General features: G+C 38.3%; 1 protein-coding gene across 2 annotated transcripts; it reads right to left on the bottom strand.

Annotated features, from left to right (window-relative positions):
- Nucleotides 1–135: 135 nt before the first annotated feature.
- LOC119591054 (enhancer of rudimentary homolog) lies at nucleotides 136–13,539 on the bottom strand. 2 transcript variants are annotated; one of them, XM_037939784.1, is made up of 4 exons: nucleotides 13,429–13,539; nucleotides 1,840–1,927; nucleotides 794–917; nucleotides 136–474 (listed from the first exon to the last, which is right to left on the bottom strand). In XM_037939784.1, exons 1-4 carry the CDS (start codon nucleotides 13,429–13,431, stop codon nucleotides 375–377), a joined length of 315 nt encoding a protein of 104 aa, XP_037795712.1. In that variant the 5' UTR covers nucleotides 13,432–13,539; the 3' UTR covers nucleotides 136–374. The 2 variants fall into 2 exon arrangements, with proteins under 2 accessions (XP_037795712.1, XP_037795720.1); XM_037939792.1 differs by having other exon boundaries at nucleotides 794–914.
- Nucleotides 13,540–19,977: the final 6,438 nt, after the last annotated feature.

The following is a 19,977-nucleotide window of genomic DNA, read 5'->3' as shown; positions in this document are numbered from 1 at the left end:
GAGAGAAGAGAGAGAGAAGAGGAGAGAGAGAGAGAGAGGAGAGAGAGAGAGAGAAGAGAGAGAGAGAGAGAGAAAAGAAGAGAGAGAGAGAGAAAAGAAGAGAGAGAGAGAGGGAGGAAGGGGGAGAGGGGGAGAGGGAGGGATGGAGGGAGGGAGGGAGGGGGAGGGAGAGAGAGAAGAGAGAAGAGAGAGAGAGAGCGAGACCAACACAATGTGTAGCAAGATTTTTATCACGTGTGACATCTGAGAGAGGTCACACTGGTCTGATCAGTGTATTCACTCATTATCTTTTATCCCCAGCTTGCTTTCTTCTTACAATCGATTGTATTTTCAGTTCTGTCCTTATGATGAGCTCTTTCATTGGAATCAACATCTCAATTTGCCTTAGCTGCTTGGCGCCGGAGGAGAATGTAAATCTTTTCTTTTATCCAGTCCTTGTTGTATGGTGCATACGTGTTTGTGCTTTTTTGGTACCTTGAGGAGAAAAGACAAGGTAATCAAAATCAAGGCATCTTTCATGAAGAAAATTATTCCCAGGATTTAAAACATCATATATAAAAGAAACATTCCAGAATATAATGCTTGTGTGATGATTCTTCTCAACTGTCAACATTTCCTTAACACATTTTCTCATTCCTTTTACAAAACTACAACATATATATTTCACTTCTATCCTGGAAAATATGCAGGAATAGGAAAGGAAGGTGTGCTATAAGGACATCAGTGAGCCTCAGATGCAGAGACAGAGGAAGAGGTGAAAAAGTAATAGTATGTCAAATAAATAAACACTTACACGAGACAGGAGAGGTCGGCTAACTGATCAATGAAGTCAAAGAGCTGTGATATGTCATACGTAATGCTTGGTGTGTTGGGGTTCATCCTCTTCAGATGCTCTTCATAGATCTTACAAACACCTGCTTAGAGTTGACGCATGGAAGGGAGAGAATTAATATGGATTGTGGGGAGTGGTACAGTTATGTTAAAAAAGTGACAACAGCCATATTACTATGTTACTGTATACATTTAAAGAAATATCAGGAATCAAAGTGAATTGCTGACTCTAAAAAAAGTGTGATGATCACTACCAGGCCATTGGCAACTTTTTTAAACATAACCAATTAAAAATATAATTTTTATCATTTGTGACTTATTCACAGGTTCTGTTAAATATTGTGACAATTTTTTTTATTTATGACTAGGTTTAACCTTAAAATAAGCTACAAAATTCCACACACTTCTCAATATAAAATAACCCATTCACGACAGGATTATACTTATACAACAACCAAGTAAAAGAGGAGACTCAACTGCATGTAGCTTGAATAACTGCCACTGGCATTCAAGGGCTAGTTCACTATGATGTGATTATTCATCATCTGTCGTTTGTGGGTTATTCATTAACCATTATAAATCGACTGGAGTGCTGAATATGAATATGCACAATAAAGTTAAAATTATTTCACAAACATGCGGAAAAAAGGATATGTAACTAAACCATTACAAGGTATATTGATTATCCATACAATTACTCCTTATTAAATAGTAAGAAAATAAATTAAGATGAACATCCACATAAGATATCCAATGGAGGAATATAATTTAGGTACACAAAGTTGACATTATAGTAACATTTCTAATAGGCTAGAATTAATATGAAGAGAAGTACAAGAAATGGAAAAGGAAGGGAGAGAAAGAATAAGAATAACAAGAAAGAAAAAGAAGGAAAGAAAGAAAACGTACATTAAACATGACCAAGAAATCAATAGGACTCAATGGAAAATAGTGTGATTTTTACAAGAGCCAGTTACCAACCTGTACAGCCTAGGATGATCAACCTACCTTCCATACACTCATTGACACTCTCATAATCAGAAAATGTTCGTGTCTCTGGTTTCGGTCCTGGTTGTACTAGTAAAATTGTATGAGCCTGGAAAAATTTAAATAAACTATCAGTCAAAATTCTGATAATGCAGTACCATGCATGTGCTCATGCACCATTCATCATAAAGCAATTTCTTTTTTTTTTTTTTTTTACTGAAATAAATTATCAGAAAAGTGCTTGGATATGTAAATACTATCTGATCCCTTACATCTTGCCAGTCTATGTCTGTTGAAAATGTGAAAAGTTCCCACTCATATGCAACCTTTGACCTTTTGCAGTATAACAAATCATTCTCTTTAACCTCGACTCCAGTTAACAGACATAGATGTTAAGAATAGGACCATGCCAAGACAGAAAAACTAAATCAAGATTCAGGACTGGTTTCAAGTTCTTATAGATTTTCCCTGTCTTTTCTAAAGATATTTCTTTTTGTATTTACATATCTTATTGTTTCCTGGGGGAAGGGCATATACAGGAACAATCTGATCTTCATTGGTCTACAGCTCTAAGTGTAGTCAATATGTCTGAAGTGATATAATATGTATTTTTTTTACTGCATTAGCAATAGCATTAGTACTGCAATCTGAATATATGAGTTTATGGACTACAGCTCACTGCAACATAGTCCACCTTCAACCTACTGCACATATGCCTTGGAACTTGATGATCACAGAGTATTAGACAGAAGTGCCCAAAATTAATTCTTATATGACCATTTTCAAAAGACCTCTTTGTATCTAACAGATTTTCTATCAATTCTTTCACATAATTTTCTCATCAATAATACAATAAGGAGTACACAGACCCATAGATCTGTGGGAAGTTTTATCCCCTTTAAATCAATAGTAGTAGTTAAATCCACAAAAAATTTAAGTAAAAGTGATATTAATAGTTTTACAGTGAACTCATCTCATGGCAAAACTTCATCAACTCTTTTTCACCTTGTACTGTCCACTGCATATTCTGTTGCACATACATGGCTCCACAAGTGTACAGCCACCAAGGAGTTGATTTGTATCCCAGCATGACCACGTGATTTCCCAATTTCTTTTAATGCTACTAAAATTGATACTATTATTATTATTGTTGACTTTATAATTATTATAGTGTAATCAATATACTAACAGCAAGAAAAAGAAGATAATCATCATATTTTCAAAAATCAAGAAAAAAGGTTAACAGGAGATAGGTACGACTAGTAGTTCACACCTTGGTGATGAAGTACTTGTAGTGTCTTCTACCTTTAGAAATAGCCAATAAGGTAAACTCACAGTGGATTTGGCATGAATGTCATATTATCCCAGCACAAAGTGTTCACCACCAATACATTAGGTAAATGAACCCTTTTAACCTGTTGATACTGGGAGTGCATACATATATACACTATGCACTATGGTTTATATTGTTTCTACTATTTATCTATTTATTATAAGCAACCTAACTACATATACCTAAGTGTTGGCATTCACACTTTTGCTGAAATGCAAGCTTGATGTTTTAAGTTTTGGTATTAGAATATGTCATACATATTTCTAACCTTTCTTTGGTCTCTTGCTGTGGCAAATAGGTTTACTAAGAGGATTCTTTGCATGCTCAAACAAATATTGTTGCTATTTTTTGCATATTCATACAAATATTCTGTTGCTATTTTTCATATCACATTTATTCATGCATTCAAGAAATGTTTTTTGAGCAATATATGAAATTTAATATATTTTTGAAACTATATATAATCCTCAAGCTCTAACTTTGTTTATGATGAATTTTATGATCACATATTGTATTACAATCAGTAGAAATCTATCACATCAGTACTTAAAATATACAGAGAGAATATGATTTTACGAAATAGTAGTTTCAAATTTCTTGAAAGAACAGCTGTTTTAGAAAAATAACTTGTCATATAGCTAAAAATAGCCATACTTAAACTGATACATCTCAACTCAATCTATACCTTTGCAAAGAACATATCATTATATTATTATTTATAAAAAAATTTGTTGCATTAATTACTGATAATAACATCATTACCATGTTCTTCCTATATTTACAATAATCTCATTATAACTATCGCCTAGTGCATGGACCATTTATGGGAGTCTTATGTGCGAAACGCTAATGTTCTTGGACAATAACGTATGGATCCCAGTAACACCTATAATATCTACAAGGACATTTCAATATTTTAAAGATGATTTCTCTTCGTACCCATAACCAGAAGTTCCATTACGAAGTCGCTTAAGGATGGTGGGAGTAGGGGAACTATGAAGAGATGGAAAGAGATTGAAAATCATAATGAAAATGAAAACAATAACTATGACTAATGAGGGAGATGGATAGATAGACAGACAGGCTGGCAGGCAGGCAGATGAAGTGACTTCATGAAGTTGAGGAAGTGATGTAGGTGATGCCACAAAGTTGAGGCAGTAACATCATTACCATGTTTACTTTCAGGGGCATCATAAAAAGGAAGTGATGTCACTATGCAGCTGATATTTTACTTTCACAAAGTATTTACTGATGTCACATAAGGAAATGATGTCAGTACATTAGGCTATGATGTGATTAGTCATGAATGTGATATGTGACCTAAGTTGCTTTGACCTCAGTGGCTACTGCTGGTTCCAAGTTCCTGGCCAGGTCAAAGAACAAGAATTTTCCCATATACATATGGCATCTCATTCATTACTTGTTTTCACAATGCCTTGCTTTGCCACCATTCGAAGACACCCCTTTTCCTCCTCTTGACATCAACAGCACTTCTTGCCACGGTGCTTCAGTGACATCCATCACACCTAATTCCGTCTTCATCCCAGTCTCCCACCTTTTTTGAGACCTCCTCTGAGGAGTGTGGCAATGAATGGTGCAGAGTAGGGTGGAAGGTGCCACTGACCCATGGTATGATGTGTCCAGTTTGGAGAACAAATAGGATTACATCTCCTTGGTTGACTTCACGCTTGACAGCAACAAGCCGCTCTCCAACACACAACTGTTGCAGAGGAGAGCTCCTGGGACTCTGACCATTGTTTGGCAAAGGAAGGATAATGTCTCCAAGCTGTTCAGATTAGGAGGCAGTCCTGGGGTCAAGGTCACGCTGAACATGTCTAACACACCCTAGGAGATCCTCAGCTATTTTTCACTGATGATCTCCTTGGTCACATTGTCAAGAAGACCAATAGTAAGTTTCAATATTATTGCTTTTGTGTTCTTTCCATTTGTATTCATATTCAGGAAATATCTCTTACAATGAACAGTCAAAATGTAATATTAACTTTTCAGGTATGCTGCCACTTACCCTCCTGCTGCTTTGCCTCACAAGAAGAAGTGGACACCTATGTCCAGGCAGGAGGTCCTCACATATCTTGGGATCCCAGTGTAGATGTGGCTAGTGCAGTGCCCCAATAATTGCGACTATTGTTCGACTAATCATGTCTTGCATCATGACAAGGGCTCAGTTGGACCAGTTGATGATTCACCTCCATTTGTGAAAGCAGCTCCACTCCTGAATGACATGATATGGAAGATCTGACCAGTTGTAGATGCCCTTAATGACCAGTTAACCTTTGTTGTCAAAATTCCATAGCTTTCAAGACCTTCAACCTGAGCGAGAGGGTGAAGTTTGGGTTGAAGGTCTACAAGTTCTGTGCCAATAACAGCCTGGCAGCAAGCTACACCTTCAATTTCTAGGTGTACATCAGGCAGAACTGAGGCAACATTCCTTCATCTTTGCAAGCAGTGTTTCATTTGATACTGGGATACCAGTTGTTTGTGGATAATTGGTACATGTTACCAGGTCTCCTTCATATGTTGCAGGCACAGAGAACTAATTTGGTAGGGATAGCCTGGCTGAACAGGAAGTTCATGCCCAAGCACCTCATGTGAGGAGGAAGGGTGATATCTACTACTGCAGCAGCAATGCCATCCATACCACTGCAATGGATGGGATCAAGCTGTTGGTGGTTACTGATTACAACATCGGCATGAAAAGTGTCAATACTGGTGATCAGATGGCAAGCTAATACCCGATGACTCGCCAGTCGAAGATGTGATAAAGGAAGATTTTCCTCTGGCATGGTCATCATTAATGCCTAGGCGGAGAGGATGTGCAGGTCTTCAGAGAAAGCCTCTCCTCTGGACTTCATAGCCGGTCTCAACACCATCAGGAACTGGACTGCAAAAAGCCCTGCAGCAGTGATGGCATGCTGTCATCAAGATCATTGACAGCAGGAGGAGGTGCTACCACTGATGCTCAAGGCAGGGTTATCAGAAGAGCACCAGGAACTGGTGCTCTGGGCATACAGCCCAGGGATGCCATGCTCACATTTTTTTTTTTTTTTATCTGATTTACTCACATCTTAGCAAATGTAACAAACATAACCTTATTAAAGAGTGTAGACTCTATACTAAAACTTCCAACCACTGCAGTAAGTGTTGAGACTGTATTTTACCTCTACAAGCACACAAAACATTATTTGTTTCTCAAAAGTATAATCTTAAGGGTATAAAATTGGAGCTTACACTGTGAGTGTGTCTAATGGTTTTTGACCTAACCTTCGTTTCCACTTTTATAGATAATATTTCCCCTCCATAAGATTTGCCTGCAGCTTTGATTATATATATATATATATATATATATATATATATATATATATATATATATATATATATATATATATATATATATATATATAAAAACATACATACACTTTTTTTTTTTACAATGATTACTGGAATTTTATTGAGTCTAGCTATTGAGTTTGTTAACAATAATAATAACAATAATAGTAGTATTAATCCACCCATGATGGATACCTTTTGGTAAAAATGCTCTATTTCTGGGCAGTAACTATAGCAGTGACTGCCTGCTGCTGAGGACCTAATCAAAGCTGCAGCCAAGAACACAAGTGTCTTGCATATGAAACTGGCTACTGCCCTCATTTGCTCATTGCACTGGGAAGATGCCAATCATTATCTGGAGAAGAAGAAGAAGAAGAAGAAGAAGAAGAAGAAGAAAAAGAAAGAAAGACAGAAAGAAGAAAGAAAGAAAGAAAAAAAGAAAGAAAGAAAAAAAGAAAGAAAGAAAAAAGTCATTAGGTAATCAGATAAGCACTTGTGAAGCCAGTCGATGTCTAAATTAATAAAACAAGGGATAATTTCAGTATTAACTGTCAATCCCTGTTGTGTCGTGATCATCAGCTTCCTTCATTCATTCACCTACATGTGAACTGTTCAACACAAGCATATCATGACTTATTGTTAAGACCTTGGGTGAGCATCAAAATTTGTGATGAAATATCTGCTTTCTCAGAATGCATTCACATTATCATGGTTTTATTAGGGAAAAAATGAACACACCTTTTAGCAAAATATGAGTTCAATGTCGAACCCCTATGGTTGCCAATAGATGAACCTATCAACCCATTCATGCCTTCATTCTACCTAAAAGTAACTGTGATGAATGTTCCTGTTCTCCATTAACTACTTGTAATACTACTATTTTTTGTTAGGGCAAAAATGTGGAGGGAAAAGAATAAGATATGATAGTAGATCACCTGCCCATGATTCTGAGCAGTCTTTCTCTACTACCCCTCTCCAGCCTCACTGTCTGCAGTCCTTGGTCTTGCTGTCACCAGCCAATCTTCCCTGTTCCTCACTCATATTAAGACAATGCAGATACCTTAAATAGAGAGCCCGACAGCATCTCCTGCCCACCAGCCAATTCCATCAAGCTTTCTAGCAGCAAAACCAAAGGTGACTGGTTAATGGGTACAAGATACCAGTCTTGCTTTCTGCTAAAGGTGTCTGAAGTATCTCTGAATATGAGTGCCTGACCCCTCACAAGCAACAACTTGGCTTTGGTCTTTCCTTTGCTCTTCATCCTCTCCCCCTTACTTCCATCAAGATTATTTCTTCCTTTGAGCATTTCATATCCACTCTCTCCTTCAGGTTGCTTTTATCCCAGCCCTTAATTCCCTCCTTCACCACAAGCCTTCCATTCTCAGATGTTAATGCATGACCTTACAAAGCCTGTGTAGGGAGGATGTCACATTCTGTCTTCCCACAGGGGCAACTTGGTTGTGGTTCTCAAATGTGCCTCCTACCTGTAGAAGGCCCAGGAATTGTTAGGCAACACTTCCCCCTTTCTCCCTGATCAGCCATCCCCGAGAATATACTGCTGCTATCTTACACCATCACCTGAAGGAGTTAGCATCCTGTTTTCCAATACACAATCTCTACCAAGGATTCAATGTCATCAATTCTCACATCATACCTATGAGTTACCCAAAACCCATAAGCCGGGCATGCCTCTCTGCCCCATCATCTCCCGGGGATCTGAAATGCACTGTCTTGAGTCTCTTTTTCCCCTTAGCACTTTCACCACTCTGCTGGACTTCATCTCCTTGTCCGTGTCCTGTTGGCAACCATGATCAACAATGTCCCGCTTGATGACATCCTTCCTTGACTTCAGAGGAGGCTCCTCCCTAAGGATCTTCACTTCCCACTAGCCACCATCCTCCTTTAGTTGAATCACTTGTGTAGAGAGTAATTCCTTTTCCTCTTAGGGTTGCTTCTACTCCCAGACATTCAGCACTGCCATGGGTTCTCTTGTCTTTCCAGTCCTGACAAATCTGTTCATGGTGTACTTCAAGTCTGCACTTCTTTCCTCCATCTCCCTTCATCCTTCAGTCAGTTGAGTTAAGTGCTTATCTTTGCTTTCTGGCCTCATGACCCTGCCTGCATCCCAGATTTCCTAATGGAACTGAACTCTCTCTTTCCCTCTTTCCCTTTTTCAAGGAGGAATGAGAGTTTAACAAGTTCCCTTCTTGGACATCGTAGTTGATTGCTCTGTTGACTACTTATTGTCAGTATTCAGGAAACTATGCAGAGTCATTTAAATACATGTGTATGTATATATGTATGTATATAAATATAAATATATAAAATAAATAAATAAATAAATAAATAAATAAATAAATAAATAAATAAAAATATATATATATATACACACACACACATATATCACTACAATATATATACACAATATTCATATATTTATATATATATTATATACATACATGCATACATATATATGCATTACTTATATGTCTATATTTACATATATATAATTGATAGCATCCAGGTTTTGCTTCCATAGAGAAAAACTTGTAGTATCAAGGCCTTGAAGACATGTAGCTTGGTCCTTCTGCATAGGTAATGACATCTCCAAATGATCTTGTTGATTGAGTTCATGGCTCCTGCTGCCAGGCTAATCTGTCTACTGACAACTTGGTTTGACAGCTTAGATACATGGTCTACACTACCAAGGTATGTAAAGTTCTCTGTGACTTCAACATCCTCACTGCAAGCATGTATCAACTGAACAGGTTCACCTAACAGGTCCCAAAAATCCTGGATCTCGGTCTTGGTCCAGGGGACCTCTAGGCCCATGGGTTTCACCTCATTACTGAATGCATCAAGAGCCACCACTGGTGATTCCTAAGACTCAGATAGGATAGCAACATCATCAGCAAAGATTAGGTCGAGGACCTTGATATTGCCCAGTGTTGCTCTACACTGACTGTGGATAGTAGCTCTACCCGTCGTCCAGTCCATGCAAGTGTTGAAAAGTGTTAGTGCAAGTACATAACCTTGTCTCACCCCTGAATTAACAGGCAAGATGTTTGACAAGCCCCCACCATACTTTACAACACTTCCAGTGCCAGTTATAGGCTTGCTATTAAACCAATAGTCCATGTTGGAATTCCCTTACGTCTCAAGACCTCCAATAGCAATTCACTGTGTCAAACACCTTGAGTTCAATGTAGGCTGTAAGCAGTCCACGACCAATCCCATGACAGCATTCCACAATGACTCTAAGAGCTAGGATACGGTCTACTGTGGACCTGCCAGGAGTGAATACAGACTGCTTCGGTTCCTGGTGCCTTAGTAGGTGGTTACAGATCTGTTTCAGAAGGATGTGGACAAAAACTTGCCTGGTATACTGAGTAGTGTGATACTATGTAATTGCTACAGTCTCATAGATTCCCTTTTCCTTTCCAGAGAGAGATGACCATGCCCCTCAACAGGTCAGGGGGAATGGAACCAGATTGCCAAATGGCAGTCTAGACCACATACAAGCCCAGTGCCATAGGTTCATCCCCCAGCCTTTTGCAGTTCAGTAGGGATATCACACCCTTTAGCTTGGAGATTGCCTCCCTAATCTTAGATAGCGTAGGAGGTTCCGGTACAGATATTGTGAGAAAACTTATTTCCAGACTAACTGCTAGAAAGTCTACCTGTTACAGTTGCTCAAAATACTCGGCCCAACATTTAGGCACCATAACATGATCTGAGATTGAAAAAGAAAACAGCCACAGGAAGAAATGAAAATAAATTGTGATGTTTCGTACTCTCCATGAGTTCCTCTTCAGATGAATAATAAACTGAAATGGCTGTGTTTGTGTTAATGATCTGAGATGATCTGTCCATCCAGAGTGAACTGCAGTCTTCTGCGAGGAGGGCTTGGAGTTCAGTTTTCTCAGGGCTTGGCAAGCAGGGTCATTTACTAAGAAATGGTCTTCAACCTACTCAGCAAGATAATTGATGAACTGTTTCTTGTCCCTTCTCAACAGTGTCTGAGCCCTGTGCACCAAGGATTATCATTCAGTTGAACCACAAGACATGCCCCTGGGCATTTGCCAATGGACTTCTGAGCTGCATCGAGTGTTTTGCATTTTAAGGACTCTCACAATGCTACTGGGTCTATCAGGTTTCCGAGTTCTGAGAATTGATCAGAGACTGAGTTCTGAGAACTGATCAGAGACTGCCACGGTGAACCTCCAGACACACTCCTTCTCTCTCAATCTATGCAAGTGAAACTCTTGGAGCAACCACTGGAGAGACATGGAGTTTTGAAGTGTACCCTTAGGGTAGCCACAACCAGTCTATGGTTGGTGCCACAGAACTCGGCACTCCGGTAAACCCTGCAGTTCTGGAGGATCCTCTGGGAACTTGTAAAGTCCTGAAAAAGGATGCTATTCTCCCTATCGAGATCAGCTCCTGAGTCATGGGGACCAACAAACATCTTGTAGCTAGCTTGATCACAGCCAGATACCACATTGGAGTCCCCCAGTGCAATGGGAATGTTACACTGGGGACATTTGTCAGCCACAAATATAAGTTGGGTGTAGAACTCCTTTCTCATCAAATTTATAACATTGGTGGGAGCATATACAGCAATAAGAGAGAGAGAGAGAGAGAGAGAGAGAGAGAGAGAGAGAGAGAGAGAGAGAGAGAGAGAGAGAGAGAGAGAGAGAGAGAGACAGAGAGAGACACACACACACACACACACACACACACACACACACACACACACACACACACACACACACACACACACACACACACACACAGAAATAACAAAATGACATAGCGATATTTGGTGACATATAAGACACTTTTCAATATGACCATCACATCATAAAAAAATCTTGGTTGAGGGGCAGGTGACGTAACATGCTGTCACAGGAAAATCTGGCTGTAGGCCAGGTGACGCAATCCTGCCATCATGAATGTTGCGGCTGAAGGCCAGGGTGAAGGAAAAGACTAGCCACAGGTGCAGAAAACTATTGAAAGATTTATTTTACACATTTAGTGATTTTGCATTATTCCCATTGATGTATGAGCGTGGAATGAAATGTCTGTGAGCAGTAACCGGAAGAGCGCTGGCTCCCTGGAGGATGCCATTTCCACACTCAGCAAACTAGTAAGCGGCAATGCAGGTTGTTTTACAGAAACTGAATATTACATAAAAAAAAAGACAAAAAGTAACATAGCGTTACCTAGTTTTATTTTTTTTTTGCACTGGGTTGTAGACTACCTTGAGTAATGATTGGAGTTAGTGAAAAGAAAAAAACTATTACTATCTGGATAATGCAAATCAAATGGCAAATATGAACATTGAAACATGTACAAAAGTCTAAAAATGCTTATGAGTAAAAAGAGTAAATAACTTTGCAAATAGGAGGCGCAGAGTCTTGCCACCACACACGTGTTTGCGTGCCCAGGGAAATTAGGCAGTCACTAGGGTCTACTGATTAACTCACTGAAGGGTGAGCACTTGTAGAGCCATCTCTATGCAATAAAATTCACAAAATAACAATAACAGATAGTATATTAGGATCCTCCGTGTCACCACAGTTGGGAATTGGGACTAATGTCTACTGTTGTTTTTAGTTATTTCCATGAGATTTTGCTAAAAGAAAAATAAAACAATATGTGACTGTCCTCTTAGTAATGTTTTATTTTCACACAGCCATCTAAACCTGAAATTATCATTCCTTGTTTCAATCATTCAGATCCACAAACATTGCCGTATGAACCAAAAACCTCTCTAAACCCTATACCCCCACCCTATTACTGTATAGGGCCTTAGGCTTCTCCCCATATGGCACCTGTCTTGACCTACTTCTTCATTTCTAACACAATTATTTACTTTAGCAGTTTATCCCTTGTATCAGGGAGTGTAGTTTTTCCCTTTCTTTATAAAAATCATTAGATTTTCCTGTAAATCCATACCAAAGTATCAAGTTGTATTGCACAACTTTATTATCAACTAGTGAAGGATATACCATTTAAGAAAAAAAACTTATTTTCTGTTGCTCAATCCATTACAGGCAAAGTTTACCTAGTACCATACAGCTGTGTGAAACTGAACCTATAGCGTCCTCTAAGAACGCGATATTCTATTGGATGGCAAGGTCAATCTTGGTGTTAGACGTAATTTCATTAATGCCCATAAGTGCATACAAAAAGAAATCATACTACAAATATATCCAGTATTTGTTACCAAGAGCGACACACCCTCCAGAGATGAAGTCTCAAAACCAAGGTATCATGCAAACCCAAAATCCAAATCTAATATTTCCTACCTTTTATTCACTCCCTAGACAGGGAGGCAAGCCCCCTGTATGCCTCCTTTATTAGCACTGTGTGTCAGCTTATAAAAAACACGACATTAAGAATTCTGGCTGTGTGAGGGTGTTGTAGACTTTGTCTTTGAGTAGTGGTGTGGAGCTGATATTTTCATCATTTCCCTCTATTTCTGTGCATCACTCTTTGTAACATTAATCATATATCCATACTCACACCACAATCCTAACCATTCCTATAACATAACTTTAACATGGCCAACATTATCCTAATAATTATGGCAAACCATAACAAACAACAAAATAGCAAGAGAATACCACCATATTACCCAAAACAAATATCACAAATATCGAGGCAAAACCTCGAACCTTGGGAGAGGCAATGATACATACAATTCCTCAGTAAAATCTAGATTGTTAAAACTCTATAAAACAATAAAAACACGAAACTTTGGCATCGCTTTTACATTATAAAAGCCAGGAATGGGCAGAGACGCCAAGCTAGTCAGAGTCACGTCATTTTAACGCCCCTTATAGAATATTTTATACCAAACTAAAAACAATCATGGGAACACGCTTATCAGATTGGCGTGACAATTCTATAAGAGCTCTTACCATCTTAGTAAATAGAAATGTCAGGAAAAACTCTGAGCAGCAAAAGTGTGCGGACGTCCCCAAAACAAGCCACAACACGGGATTGCGTTCGTTCACATCCCGCAGCGGAGCCTCGCTTTTGTTGACCAAAAATATGTCCAAAATCAATCTACAAATGTATGTAAATCTGTAATAATTACACACTGTGTATGAATAAATCGAACGTGGCTACATGTATGAATCAATTAAAATATAAACAGATTATTTAATATAAATACAAAATTTGTAATTTTTTTTATATAAAAAGTAATTTCAAGTGATTTTTTTTGTAATATGACACAGGGTATATATGTATATGAATGAAAATACGTACATATCTATACGTACAGTATACGCGTGGACACACACACACACACACACACACACACACACACACACACACACACACACACACACACACACACACACACACACACACACACACACACACACGTACACATAAACACGTATGTACACACACACACACACACATTATATATATATATATATATATATATATATATATATATATATATATATATATATATATATATGTGTGTGTGTGTGTGTGTGTGTGTGTGTGTGTGTGTGTGTGTGTGTGTGTGTGTGTGTGTGTGTGTGTGTGTGTGTGTGTATGTATAATCCTGCACCTTCTAGAAATAAATTACTCAATATAAATGATGAGAACATTCTCCAGTTTACTTAAAAATAGGGTCTGACTTTTCTTCTCAGAAAGACGAATATTGATGTTAAGTATGGTAACAGTAAAATAAATGTTCAAAATAAAACTGACAGTAGATATCGCGGATCTGAACAAAAGTGTATGGAACAAGAAATTTTCTGTAGATATTATGGACAAATTGATATGAAGTGACTTCTGTAATATTCAGAGTGTTTTCTTAGCCTATACACGTACATAATGGTATAACGCAGTTGGAAATTTGCGGAGGGTCTTGCAAAGCAGGGATCAAGATTCTAGAAAAGTTTATGCTGTATTTTTAAAGTCGATATAGCCAGACCATCAAAGGGTAAAATCACTAAGGAAATGAAAATACAATTTACAAGCCTTTTTCATTATTTCACTGAAAAAGGGTTTAAAGTAAAAGAGTTAACCCTCCCACCCTCAACACTATAGCAAAAAAAAGGGGGGGGGGGAGATAAAAGAGGAAAAAAAAATGAAAAATGAAATTCGAGACTCAACCAAAGGGGAAGAGAAACATATAAGAAAATCTTCGAGTTAGAAAAAAAGTCTTACTGTTGTGGGTCATACATTGACCCCAGCGAATGATTGCATGAGGCACAACCAACCTCGGTCATTGATAATCAAGTCAAACTCAACGAGTTAACCCTAAAATATAAAACATGCAATATATATATATATATATATATATATATATATATATATATATATATATATATATATATATGAAAAAAAGACTTTCAGTTCCTATCATTAGTATTTTACATAATTCCATGGATCTCAGACAATGAAAGGATATGAATCACTAAAACTAATAACAGAGATGACAATATGACAAAGGGTAAACCTCTTTATTTCTATATTTGTCAGTGAATTTTACAATTTAATAAACTGTAAATACATTTTTTGACTCATAATACCCTAAGGATATTTTATTCGTTTCACATCAGTTTCTGTCACTGTGATTAAATGTACACTATTACATGCTTTTACGTTGATTTTTCATTTTCCAGAGTAAAAATTCTTTTCCCAAACTTTTGTTTTCGTTGGTTAGGCAGCTTCATCTTCATACATCTTATATACTACTATAGCTTTGTCCCATTTTTATATAGTGTCGTTATTCCTGACTTGTCTCCTCCACCTAGTTCTGTTATTCACTTTTTTCAGTTCCAAAATTTTCCGCTTCCAAGTTGTCCGCGATCTAATCTTCCATTTCATTTTTACACTTCTTCCTTCCCTCTACTTCCATCTCCATAACTCTTCTTTCGACATAGTCAATATTCCTCCTCATTATATGACTGAACTCCCATAGCCTACTTTCTAATGGCTTCTTAGTAAACTCTATAACTTTCTTATCATTTCATTCATTATCCTGTCTCCCCCTGTGATACTACACACTCACCTCAACATGGGCATCTCAGTTACTTCTTTTTCCCCTCTTTGCCCTATTTTATGCACGTTACTCTTCAATCTTATACTTATCCTGCGATCGCACAGCACTCCTCATGTATTCTTCTATTTTTTCCATTCCATTAAAAACAGACATGCGGTCTTTGTCCTATTCATTTTCAAACGATATTCTTACGATTCTCTTCGCCACTGCTCTAGCTTACTTTGCAGATCTCCTTTTTCTCACTGACCAAAACAATGTCATTAGTACAGACCATCGACCATGGGGCCTGCCTAAGACGAATAGGTATGGACTACGAGATGAACCCTGGTGTATGCCAACCCTAATCAAGAAACTGCCTCTCGGTCGGATGCTGCTGGTCACTTGTATTCATATACTTCTCTGACGCCCTCTTCATCCTCATACACGAATCATATTCACTGCGACAGATGTAGAAGAGGTATGAATGAAAATGAATATCTTTACAATACAATACATCTCTGGTATTGTGAAAATATTCATTCTCATTTATATCTTTTCTATAATCCTCGTGCATCTTCACAACTCTTTCCGTAAGCCTTCTCTAGATTTATAAAAAATCATGTTTTTTTCTCTATCTCCGTATCATTTCAGGATCTGCCTCAAAGCAAAACTGACATTCATTGTCTGTCTTCTCGACATAAATCCAAACTGTTATTCGCTCACAGATGTTTCCTCTGAAAGCCTCGCTTCTATTATTATCTCCCTTAGCTTTAGTGTGCTGAATTCCTCGATAGTTACTACAGTCCAGTTTATATATGGACACTATTGTATTTTTTTCTCCAGGCGTCTGATTTTCTCCTCTTCGTACTTTTTTTTTCTTAAGGCCTTCTTCTTGAAGAAAGAATTGGTGATTGCCGTGTCATATTCTCTCCTTCATCATCCATTTCATCTTTACCCCATCCACAAAGTGTATCTTAGAAGTTCCATGCTTATCATTGTCAATATACCCATTCAAACCACCTGCCATAAAACTGTATCCCTGATGTTCACCTTTACAATCATAATAAGTTCGCTCTTCCTCTCTACACTCACCAAGTTGTTCTTCATTGAGTGTAATTCCGACCTCACTTATAGAAGCTTGAAACTTTTGTCACTTACCCTGGATTTATTTCCTCTCCATCTAGTTCCCTGTACATAAAATACTTCAATCCTCTTTCTTTCCGTTAGATAAGTGATATCTCGTTTCTTTCCAACTATGCTTCTTACAATGAATATGCCAAGCCTAAAATGTTTTCGGCTAACTTCTTTGGCCGTGCCCGCCATTGACACGGTAGTCCTTCTACGGGCGATAATCTTGTGGGTCACATAAATGGCATTATCTTGAAAATATGTCAACACTTGTCGTAATTTGGTTCTGTCAGATGTACATATACATATATATTATATACTACCCATTCCCGACTCTAACACTCTGTATTTTACCTGCTTGGGACCGACATTGACTTTAGCTGGCTTGCCTACGATTCATTTTCATACGCAGTTGTTTCATGTGAAGTTTAATATCGTATATTAGACAGATTGAATTGTTCACGTGTCAGTTCACTACAATGACTCGAGAAAAAACAAAAATAATTCAATACAGCTAAATGACATTTGGCGATTTTTTTTGTGCATTATTCAGTACATGTTTCTAAGAAAGATTATAATCGAGACTTTAAAAAATTATTTTGTCGTGGGGGGAAGTACTTATTCGCATTAGTAAATCCAGTCAGAAAAAGATGATATCATATGGTGCTAGCCCCGCATACAAATAACTAAGAAAAATGTCTCAGCACCCAGTGCGTCTACATGAGGAAACAAATCGTTGGTGTCTGCTATATTACGCGCAATGTAGCATAGCAACGCAGCACTATTTTACTGTTTACGTTCCCTGACTTGCAAGCGAAGATGATTAAGTATTTTGAAGATAAATATAACAGATTAATTTAAATTTGCGGTATCATTAAAATAGCGATAAACAGAGTGATATCAGCTCTACTCAGAACAAAAGGACCTCAATATACCCATCTTTTGTGATTCACACTTTTATACCCCCCCAAAAAAAAAAAAAAAAAAATCGATTTCACCGCCTTGAGGTGGCGTACCTTAATTTCTTTTTCTGAATTAAGAGATTTCTCTGAAAGTTCTGAGGGTCTCTCACATCTCAAGGAGGCACTGCTTTGGAACTGACTTTACCAAAGGGATCAAAATGTGTCTATTTGAAAACTAAAGCAAATTCAAAATGATTCTAAATTTTTCTCAGCCATTTCCCACCTCTTGACCGGTCAGCAGTCGTCAGCTTCTAAATAGTTAGCTTAGAAACTTCTTTAAATTATACTTTATAACAAACTAGATCACAGAATATGTGATATTCACTAACTCGCAGTCTCCTCAGGAACCCTAGCACACTTTCTGCCGAACAACCTTCGTGAATTCAGTTACTTGGGGCATTCGGATGGTCTCCGGTCATCAGAATGTTTGCTGAAGTGTAACACAGTCTCATGACTCATTTTTTCTGACCCCATTCTGCAATCCGAATCTTGTGAGATTTGAACTTCAAATTCCTCTGTTGCCGCCTTGTGGTGCCTTTTTTTCACAGAAAATTCGGCACTGAAGATCCCTATTAGGATTCTGCAATAGGTAAAATATAGTGGTGATGTAGCCAGCTCTAGATAGGTATTACATTTTTGGCTGTGTGTGTGTGTGTGTGTGTGTGTGTGTGTGTGTGTGTGTGTGTGTGTGTGTGTGTGTGTGTGTGTGTGTGTGTGTGTGTGTGTGTGTGTGTGTGTGTGAAAGAGAGAGAGAGAGAGAGAGAGAGAGAGAGAGAGAGAGAGAGAGGAGAGAGAGAGAGAGAGAGAGAGAGAGAGAGAGAGAGAGAGAGAGAGAGAGAGAGAGAGAGAGAGAGAGAGAGAGAGACAGTCTCTGTTTTAAAAGAAAATCGAAAAGATAACTGATGCTAGACGGGTATTGAAAGGTGTGCTGATACTTGTGAAAACAATAACTCATGAAAAGAGAAAAAAGATAAATTGGGCTACGAGGAAAATCCAGCAATAAAACAAGAGAAAATAGGAAACAAAAAGAATGGAGAGGTTAACAGAGGCAAATAAGACATATACAAGAAAAAAGTAAATAAAGTCGATCCTGGCCTGTACCTAGGCACGATGCTTGATGTAAATATAAATAAATGTATATCCCCTCTTTCAATTGGAAAGCGCATACGTCGTGTTTGCGTTTCATGCATAAGTAACTTTTATACCGCCCATTAGCCTTTGACAGTAGTACATCCAAGCGGATGCACCCAGTGTGTATTTCCTCATGTTCTAAGACTAGAATCCGATGTGACCCCAGACCGCGGATCATGTTCGGGCTCAGGTGCAGCTTCCTGTCGGACAGCAGTCCGCTGATCTCAGTTCGATCGACTCTGATTAACCTTACCAGCCTTCCGGCCTTCGAGGTCTATTTAAGTACTTCTAATTACTTATACAGATCTTGCTTACCGTGTGTCCTCTTTATGCGGTTTACATGCCAACGCTTATCGATGTTTGTCATTAATGTCATGAATATACACCACAGCTTCCACTGCCTCCTGATCTCAATGACTCATCATATTAGGACTTGCTTCAAGATTTTCCTCCTCCGCCGTCACCCGTAGAAGACTGCCAGGTGCATGACTGCATGGCTATGATTATTGCAGATAAAGCACCATGATATCGTGGAGTTCAATAAATATTTCCGAGACATGTAGGATAGCGTATAAACGCCCAAGTACGCATCCAAGGCAGTTCCCTTATATCCAATGAAAAGTGTACGAGAGTAAAACAAGACCTGCCACGTCCGAACGACTCTCTCAGGGGATGGCACTGCGGCCTCGTCAAAATCTCCCTGCGCACCCTGAACCGACTATGTAGGCTGCAAAATTGCACAAACTATCAATCAACAACGGGCACCATTTCACAGAGATAAAAGGACCGACGAGCAAGGGGAAACATTAGCTGACCTTAGCTGACCACGTTCGCTGGAAAGATGGACGATAGTGTTGCCGATGCAGTACATTTCTTTGACGCTGCAATCAACGTAATGGCTACCATCTTAGAATAGTCAATTTACACGATACAAGCCTTTTAATTTCGTTCCGAATTTTCATATACAACATAATAATTATGATATCACAACCTAATATAATATAGGAAAATGTAATATGATAATGATATACATGCATTTATCACTCTGGTACCGAAATTCTCTCTACAATAATCATCTTATTGAAATTGTTTTCCATTTCAAGTGATACTCGAAGGGAAACATCAGTATCGAAATTCTCTCACGCAGACTGCTGTAGACCGACGAGACAGACAGATAGAATCCGAACAAGATTCTCGAAGGGAAGGATCATCGTATTCGAAACTTCTTCTACAGGCAA

Source organism: Penaeus monodon, chromosome 3 (genome assembly GCF_015228065.2).
Source record: "Penaeus monodon isolate SGIC_2016 chromosome 3, NSTDA_Pmon_1, whole genome shotgun sequence".
NCBI lineage: Eukaryota > Metazoa > Arthropoda > Malacostraca > Decapoda > Penaeidae > Penaeus > Penaeus monodon.
Note: the sequence above shows the minus strand (reverse complement) of the source record. Positions and strands in the feature narration are given on the sequence as shown.